Source organism: Halichoerus grypus, chromosome 5 (genome assembly GCF_964656455.1).
Source record: "Halichoerus grypus chromosome 5, mHalGry1.hap1.1, whole genome shotgun sequence".
NCBI lineage: Eukaryota > Metazoa > Chordata > Mammalia > Carnivora > Phocidae > Halichoerus > Halichoerus grypus.
The window spans coordinates 134,303,117-134,312,742 of record NC_135716.1 but is presented as its reverse complement, the minus strand read 5'-3'; the positions used below and the strand labels follow the sequence as shown (position 1 = coordinate 134,312,742).

The 9,626-nt window shown below is 40.6% G+C and overlaps 1 protein-coding gene across 11 annotated transcripts in view; it reads left to right on the top strand.

Annotated features, from left to right (window-relative positions):
• The window catches only part of PDE4B (phosphodiesterase 4B), a 524,480-nt gene that overhangs the window by 503,676 nt on the left and 11,178 nt on the right, over window positions 1-9,626 (top strand). For 10 of the 11 annotated variants that reach the window (XM_036077702.2, XM_036077701.2, XM_078072990.1 and 7 more), the window contains 4 exons: window positions 1,622-1,715; window positions 7,280-7,458; window positions 8,722-8,820; window positions 8,965-9,129. In XM_036077702.2, coding sequence (XP_035933595.1) covers window positions 1,622-1,715; window positions 7,280-7,458; window positions 8,722-8,820; window positions 8,965-9,129 — 537 coding nt within the window. Of the gene's footprint in view, window positions 1-523; window positions 1,006-1,621; window positions 1,716-7,279; window positions 7,459-8,721; window positions 8,821-8,964; window positions 9,130-9,626 lie in introns of those variants that run through there. The other variant, XM_036077711.2, reaches the window with a different exon arrangement.

Sequence of the window (9,626 nt, the reverse complement as noted above, 5' to 3'; positions counted from 1 at the left end):
AATGACAGCTTACATTTCCTAACACATTCTAGATCCTAGATCGAAAGGTCGAACGTGTCTAATTCACTTGTCGAATGCAATCTAATATGCATATTAATGAGCTGATGGAGTGGAGAGAACTGCATTCTGCAAATGAAGTACTTTTTAAATGAAAGAAGTTCATTCTATTCCCTCTTGTTTCACTGTGAAGGATGGCTGAACGCATTGTCACACGCCGTCAGTGTGCAAAAAATCCTCCCAAAAGCTAGCTTTAAAAAAAAAAAAATCTTTGTAGTCTGAAAGCCTAGTCTAAAGACAGGCACAGTTCTAACCTGTTCTCAGTTTTTTAAAAATGTTGAGAAAGTAAATGACTCAAATGCACCATCCCTCTGAAACCATTAGCGTGACTGAGCCTGTGTGGAGGATGGTCTGTGCAGTGGAGAGAGGGTTAAGAACACCTAGTTGAAATGGGGGAGGGTACTGACTTCAGATTTACTTAAATATTCATGGGGCTTCCTCCATTTTAATCTTCTCCTTTTTAAAAGATGGCTGTGTTTCCCAGTCTGGCAACCCCTCAGGAAAGAAGAATCACTCCTTCCTTACAGAGTTCAGCTGAGCAGGACTAATCTAGAGTGGGAACCCCTTCGGCCACCAGGACTATTCATAATTCATAAGTGCTGCAAACCAGCCAGCTGAATACATTTAGACAGGCTCTTGTTCCTTCGTGCAATTCCTGATTGCATTACTCTCTGCCAGGAAAGAAGCAGGGAGCATAGGCTTCTTGTAAGAATGGAGTGCGAAGATGGGCTTTGTCTGGATTAGGAAATGCCCTAAATTTTGGAGACTTTGTCTTTTATAAGTTTTGATTATTTTACCACTGAATCTGCTCGGCTTTCCCGGTCCTTTCGGGGGTGCTCTCTCAGCACAGTGAATTCTTTCAAAGGGATTTGTGGATTGTGGCAAGGAGAGCATTCCAAAATGCCTGAGGCAAACTATTTGTTATCTGTATCTTGGGGTTACATCAAGGTGGGTTAATTTGATTCTCTTATATGTCTTTGATAGAATGTGAAACATTTACATCCGTGTGCTTTCTGTGAAGTAGAAAAACATCTGTAATGATTTAATTTGTGTTGTCCCTTAGCTCACGGAGGCTGCTTATTGTATAAGGGCATGCTGTATTACATCGTATTTAAATAGACTGTGCTGTATTTTAATCCAATTCTTTTTATGCGGCTCGAGGATTTTAAAGGATGCTTCTTTTTCCCCTTAGTGTTCTCTTCAACTTTTCACATATAATCTCCTCTCAAGTAATATTTTCGAGTTAATTTCCAATAAATGTGTTTTAAAAGTTGTTACATTTTTCAAGTGCAATTATCTTGACCTCTATTAAAATTCCTTTTCCTATGTTTGCATCTTCAGAAGAAATCAGATGTTAATTCTAAGAAATCTCAAGAAAACCTCTTTTTTCCCTAAGGTGACATGAGAATGGTTTCGCATTAAAGGGGTGTTTTGTAGAAGCAGAATCATTTATTTAATGGTATCTGCTCCTCCGATCTCTTGGTTCGTAGTAAAGTTGAAAACATCTACAGTGATCATTTGCTAGTTTTTAGGTGATTAATACATTTTTCTTCTTCATACACAGTTCAAAAGAATGCTGAACCGGGAGCTGACACACCTTTCAGAGATGAGCCGATCAGGGAACCAGGTTTCTGAATACATTTCAAATACTTTCTTAGGTAAGATATTAACTGGGAAATCTGTTCCGTAATTGAGATTTTTCCCTATTAATCTCTGCAACCCATCAGCAACATCCCTATGTGAGTTTGGAATGAAACAGAAAAAGCCATTTCAAATAAGAACTAAGGACAACATTTAAGGTAAAAAAAAAAAAAAAAGCAGAAAGATGTTAAAAAAAAAAAGAAAAGAATGACATCAAAGACAGAGGTTATTATAGGCTGATTGTATTTCTATGTACCTCAGGTCACCCCTTATCCATCCACCCTCTTCCATCTTGGCCAAAACCTCTGAATGGGGTCAGGGTGGGGGTCCAGACATCTAAACCTGAGGGACCAGTCTGTTGGCTCCTCTGACGTGGTATTCTTTACATTCTTCCAATAACTGGACTTGGAGCAAAGGATTTCCTCTTAGGTGGTCTGTAAGAGATATGGTTGGAGAATAACGGTGTGTTGATTTGGGCCATGGGAATTAGCTTTGGAAGTAATTTGACTATTGCTTCGCTAAGTTATTGCTTAAAGATCAATGGGAAGAGAAGAATCTTCACATCTCTGAAAGATGTGGCTTTCTGCAAGCTGCATCATTATCTTCCCAATCTGATGCTTTTTATCTGTTGTGCTCTGTTGTCACATTGCTGGTATTTAACACATGACACTGTCAGAACACGTTTGCATCAGAGATCCTCAGCTACTGTCACGAGTCCTGTTTGATTACTCGGGATTTCTGATCTCATGTTTAAAGCCATTCTACTGTATAGTGAACCTATTTGGATTATATTGTTCTTTAATAAGGCCTGCAGAATATGCAAATCTGTACTTTAAAATAAATAGGTAGCATTTAGATTCTGATTCTGTAGACTTTCAAATACTGCTGAATTATGCCCATTTACAGAACTCCACCATACAGGGAACCAACACATTCTTACAGCTGAACATCACACCTCCCTTCTTTTTTGGCATTGCGACACATCATTAAATCCATGACCATGTGCCTCAGGGCTTTATGGCAACACACACGTCTTCTGGTTTTATTTTAAAAAATCAATCTTGTTTCTCTAATTCCAAAGCAGTTGCTGCTGTCAGCCGATCAATCTTTGATCAGCCTGGTGCAGAGCTCACGGCATTTCCCGGCCGCAGATGGGCAGGGGTACGATGAACAAGTGTCTTTCTGTTTCCTCTGTGGGTGCCTTCTGCACCTGGTTTTCTCCAGCGGCAGTTACAACACCTTTGTCAGGGAACAAAGGAGAAGAATTTTCATATAGCCTAGCTCCAAGAGGCAGCTAGAATCTAATTGAACAGCAAGTGTTATATACCCATCCTTTTCTTCTCCATCATCCCCCCTTCGTTCCTTTGAAGACAGACATCTTCCACTGTCCCTCTCAAATGTACTCTACTCTGTGCAACACCCAATTCTTTTTCATAAACTGGGAGTCTTATATTTCCCAGGTTAACGACTGTGGGAGAGAAGAAGAAAGTCGAGTAGTGCAAGAACTCATTTTTGTTCTCACAAACATTGCGTTTTAAAATGCCAGGGCTTGTCTGTGTCTTGGGAGAGACTCTCACGACTGGGGTAAAGCTACAGGAGCCCTTTGTCTTCCAAGACCGCGCGGAGGCAGCTCTGTGCGCTTGCAGCAGCTTTCACCAGCGGCTTGCAGCTTGCCAAGGACGGCACGACTAGCTTAGCATACTGATCTCTTTTTTATCATCATAAGCTATTAAGTGAGAAAGCTGATAAGATAATAAAGATGAGCTCTCAGGGTCAACACTGTGTATCTCAAGAACAGGCAAACGTCAACGATCTCTTGAATATTTCATTTGCTGTTTGGCACATCTCTTGAGGAAAGCCAATCTTTTGGCTTCTTGTTATTCCAAAAATTAAATTATCAAGAACAGGTTGTTGGGGAACGTGTTAGAATCTCAATTCTCAGAGACTCAGCCTTAGGAGGGTGTGTGTGTGTGTGTGTGTGTGTGTGTGTGTGTATGTGTGTGCACAAGGTAGCCCTGATCAAACAGATTAGACAGATTAAAATTTTAAATATTCTTGGAAAAATATAGGGAAAAAAAATCCCTCACATCAACAAAAGATACATCAGTTACCTCATCTGTACAAGGAGAGCACTGTGACTCTGATACGGACTGAGTTGATCAGTTTTGCTAAGACATACCCAGCAGTCTGGATTCTCTATAATGGGCTGTAGGCCTGCAATTGGGTAATCCTAAAAAGCAAACAAACAAACAAGACCTTGCTTCCAAACTGCAAATGTAAGACATGGAACTCTTAATCCTATTTTGTGGGGTGAATATTCCTGGAGGAATATTCCTGGAGAAGCATGAATGAAGCCTTCTTTATAAACTGTCAGATCCACAAGGGACCTTAATGGCCTTGTCATCCAATTCCCTCATTTTATGGGAGAGGAAACAGGCCCAGAAGGGCAAAGTAACCTAATCAAGATTACTTGGCTACTATGTCCCTGAGCCAGAACTAAGGCTTTGCTTTCTTGATTCCCAGACCTAAATACCCTGTTACTTCTTTAACTCGGAAAGAAGGTTGTTAGAAACTCAGACCATATAGAAGAAAATCACATTAAAGGACATTCAAGTAATAGCTATATTCTTTTGGAGAAAAGTCTTTAGGAATCATGATTGTTGGACCTAAAAATAAAATATGTTTTTAGCCTTTCCCAGTAACATAAAAGAATTTTGTCAGAGCACGGCAACCATCTCAGTGAGCAAAAAATGGGAAGACCTTAGTGCTTTAAGTTAAAATTAAAGAGCATTTTTGCAATAAGAGTCATTGAACGTTAAAATGTGTCATCCAGGAAGGAGGGAATCCCTTACTCCAAGAAGCTGGGAAACTTGTGCTGTTTCCATCTAAGAGGATGGTGTCTAGATGGACAAGTTGAAAGGCAGGCAAGAGTCCATTTACCAAAGCAACCACCTATTGATGCTCTTACATGAAAATGAGCTCCAGGTCGCTGGCCCCAGAGGAAGTAAAGCAGGATCTGCAGGAAGGGAGCATAGGCAAAGCAAGATATTTAGATATGGTATTATAATTTAGTAAGTATTTTTACAAACAGAGAAGACTCATTCTTGTAAATCCCCGACTATGTCTCAAAAGCTAAAACATAGAATTTCAAAGATGCAAGGAGAAAGAATTTAGAAAGTCTGCATGATTAAACGCTGTGCTCTAGTAAGAAAAGCACTTCAAATTAGGCCATTAACAGCGTTTTGACGTGACCATATTTTGCATTTGTTTTTTTTGTTTGTTTGTTTCTTTGATTTATGCTGGCCCACTATTTCCCCACTGTATTATAACCATTCTGGGAATGTAAATTCACTAAGTGTTTATGGCGATTCTTTGAGTCTGTGTTTCAGGTTATTTCCGCAATGCCCTGGCTACGCTTTTAACAGAGGAAATTCAGAATAGGGCAACCCATCAGTTGTTTCAGTGCCTGCCTATATAGGGAAACACCCATTAATGTCAAATTGGTGCTGTCTGTGAATAATGGCTTTCTTCTTTACTGTAACGTTCCAGACACAGTTGTGGTTCAGCTCAATTACTGGCCGATGCAAGGAATCTTTAGTTAACACAGGGCAGAGCTGCTAGGCCCACTAGAGGTTTCTCTATCTGCAGTGGCCTAGGGGAATCTGACAGCCTCTTAGATAACCAGACCTGAGGGATGGTGAAGAACGGAGTCGGGAAAGACAGGGGCTACTGTGACCTTTCGTTTTAGCAGAAAGTTATAATTATTACGAGTGAAGTGACAGAGAGAAAAGTGATGTCAGAAACAATATAATATATAGTGTTTTTTGCCAGAGATTGTGAGACCTGAAAGAAATTTTTAACAGGAACCTCAAGGCCTGGGTTCTCTGCTATTAAGTCACTGTGTCTGGAACTGAGTAATTGCAAAATAAATATCTGTTGAGTAAGTCGCCCTTTGAGCTTGGACAAATTGCTGACTTCATCTGAAAAGTGAGAGTGTGGGATTATTATTGGTTCCCAAACCTGGCGCTAATCATCAGCGTCATTTAGGAAGCTTTTTGAAACATACTGATTCAGTAGGACTGGGTGGGGCTCATAAATCTGTGTTTTTCTAAAGTTCCCTGGGTGCTTCCGATGCTGAGGCAGGTTGGAAACCCCTAAACTAATTGAAATGACCACTAAAATTCCTCGCTAGGCAAAAGTCATAGACTGATGAGGCTCAGAGCTTGCGGGCACCTAAAGAGAACACAGGGATGCTAGGGATAGAGAATAGCCTTGCTCCAGGTACTGAGGCGTCCAGCCAGGGCGCTGCTTCTGTCTCCCTGTGTTTGCTTTGCTCTGATGCCTTGTCCGCAGGGCCCTGAGAGCAGGCGGAGGTCTCTGGGGAAAACATGTGACCTATGACATCATCTTGCAAGAGTTGAAAGCAAATAGTCTAGGTCCCAGCATGCCATCTGGAAACAAGTCATTTTCTAATGGAGAAGTCGTCTTTGTCCTAATTTTTACTGTAACAAGCAGAGATACACGTAGGAACCTCTGAGAGCTGCATTAACTCTTTCAGCCACAGGGTGTCATTTAGTTCAGTGAAGTAGCTGTTAAAGCAGTTTAATAAATGATTGCCTCCGGGCACTCACAGTCATCCCTGGGGCCTGCAAGAGTTAATGCATGTTTCAGAAGGACTCAAGATGAAGCCCCCTGTGAAGTGAAATGGAATATTTGGTTGCTGATATTTTTAATAGCCTGATACAGAGGGGAGAACCTCTATGAGAAGGTAGATGTTTCCGTCGCTAATCGCAGCTCTGCTGTTACCTTGTCGTAGCAGAATTTTTTAAATGATTAAATGAGATCAGCATACATACTTAATAAGCATAAATGTTTTAATCAATTTAATGCCTGTGACAAGCGAGAGGCATTGTTTATTATTAATTAGAATGAATAAAAATAAAGCAAAGTAAAGTAAAACTGATATACTTTTCCTCTGAACCTCAAATGGTGGTAATAAGCCAAGGCTTAAAGTCATTATTTGAAGGTTACAAACCATTGATTTCTCTAACTTACAGACTGCTCATCTAAACTGAAATGATAAGTTATATCCAGTTAAAGTTGTTTGGATTTTTTTTTAATTAAAAAAAATACAAATATGATAAAAAGAGTAGAACATAAAGCCTGTTTTTATTAACCTGGGCCTGGCTGCATGAATGTTTTCTGTTATACAGACGTATAAGTTATTTAATTAAAAACATCTGCATATACATATTGATGCCCTACCTTGAAAATATAGAAGCGTAATTCTAAATTACGCTGCAGATAGAAGGTGGAGGATTGAGTCTTACCTGTCCTGCTCGGACAACTTATTTCACTCCTTTGGGCCTCAGTTTATTTAGCAATAAAAAGAAGCAAAAAAATTCTCCTATTTCTCCCATCAACCTCACAGGATGGTCCTGGAGATCAAGTGAGATAATGTAGGACAGTCCTTTATAAGATGTAAAACCCAGCACAGGACTTTGGAAGTTGTTCTGGATACTGGTTTGCAGTGGGTTCTCACTGGCACGCAGGGGCTGAAAAATGTTTCCCCTTGTTGCAGACAAGCAGAATGATGTGGAGATTCCATCTCCTACCCAGAAAGACCGAGAGAAGAAGAAAAAGCAACAGCTCATGACACAGATAAGCGGTGTGAAAAAACTAATGCATAGTTCAAGCTTGAACAATACAAGCATCTCACGCTTTGGAGTCAACACGGAAAACGAAGATCATCTGGCCAAGGTTTGTCTGAGCGGGGCGGTCAAGTGTGCGTGCAGCTCTTTGCTCTACGGCAGGTGGCCACTCAAAATTATCTACTAGAAAAGAGCAGTGATCATTGTTGCTTTTCGATTAAATTATATGATAAGAAGCCTGGTGTGGCCTCTTTGTCCATTGCTGGGCACCAAATTCAAGACCCTTTCCTACAACAAAGGAGCTGTATTTTTTTATTCAGAGTTGGATTTGTAAATGGAAGTTCCTCATGAGTGCGAATCCTACCAGAGGCACCCTGGGAGAAGCCACAGGGCAGGAGACAGGAGACAGGAATGAATTGTCCCAGAGGACAGATCCAGGACTCTATGCCAAGGACTAGTTGGAAAATCTGCACTGATTGGCAGAGCTAGAGAAGAAATGAGAGAGGTCGACAGCACTGACTCAGAGCCCAAACCCTATCAGTGGAGGAAGGCACAGAAAGAATTCACACATTCCCCTAGGGGGCCGCCTAAGGTGACCACTGAGGTCCTTGCAGTCTTGTGACAATAGAAAATGGGCAAACAGACATTCAGTGAGGCTTTCTGAGAGATGCAATTAGAGCAAGGGGCAGGTCTCTGGAGAGAGCCTAGATCCCTTATTCTGGGCAAGAATTCAGAATGGAATAAATTACTCCTTTAATCAGATAATCTTGGAATAATCCCACAGTGCAAGACTGAATAATATTTCTCCCAGGTCTATCTGTGGCCCAAGAGCTCTAAGATAGAATAATCCATGGTTGGCATTCTTCATGACCTTTTACATTAAATTAGGGTTGACTTCTGCACATTCTAGCAACTGAGTCTCCCCGACCGGGCCCTTTGTGATAATAACCAAAGGGCAAAGGAGTTCCCCTAAGATGGTTTTCTAGCTGTTACTACTGGGCCAGTGATCCGCGAAGAAGAGAGACAGGGAAATGGAGCTAGAGGGACCCCTAGCCACTTGCAGCTACCTCTGAATGCCGCTTGGTTGAGGACTGATGTGCGGCAAATACAGGTCAGCAACTAAATCTATGTATTAGATACACACTCTCTCTTTTCTGAAAAAAAAAAAAAAAAAAATACAGAAACTTGTAACTAAAATGAAGAGGACACCCAACCTCCTAGGCCATTCCATTTTCAAATTTTCATGCAACTAAAACACTCTAAATAGACACTCTAAAGACTTAGACAGCCATTGTCCAAAAACAAAATAAAAATAATGAGGCATGCTAACAAAACTGGCCTTATTCCTAAATTCCTCTAATTTTGATTACAGGAGCTGGAAGACCTGAACAAATGGGGCCTTAACATCTTCAATGTGGCTGGATATTCACACAACAGGCCCCTCACATGCATCATGTATGCCATATTCCAGGTGAGTGAAAAGGAGAGAGTATTGCTTATTGAATTCGATGGCTCTTTATGATTTTTTTTCCATCCCAGTTTACTTTCCTGATTTGACTTTTTCCTCATTTTTGGACATCGACTTATTTATTTTCTAATCCATTTTACTACATAGGAAAGAGACCTCCTAAAGACATTCAAAATCTCATCTGATACATTTGTAACCTACATGATGACTTTAGAAGACCATTACCATTCTGATGTGGCATATCATAACAGCCTACACGCTGCTGATGTAGCCCAGTCAACCCATGTTCTTCTTTCTACGCCAGCATTAGATGTGAGTAGTTATGATGTGTTTTGCATACCTGCCCTCCTCTTTTACAAAGTGCTATACAACATGTAACATATTTATAGAAATAATTGCACATGTTTGAACTGGTTCTTTATTATGTGTAGCATCCATAAATTGGGTTGCTAATAAAAATGAATGGCATTTCTACTTACACCGCTTTCGAATATCAGAGTAATTCTCTCTTTATGTCTCTTACGATTGAAATTGTTTAATTATCAAGTAATTAACAGGGTGCTTTATTTTTTTTTATTTTTATTTTTTTTAAGATTTATTTATTTGCCAGAGAGAGACACAGCGAGAGAGGGAACACAAGCAGGGAGAGTGGGAGAGGGAGAAGCAGGCTTCCCGTGGAGCAGGGAGCCCGATGCGGGACTCAATCCCAGGACCCTGGGACCATGACCCGAGCCGAAGGCAGACGCTTAACGACTGAGCCACCCAGGCGCCCCAGGGTGCTTTATTTTTTTAAGATTTATTTATTTGAG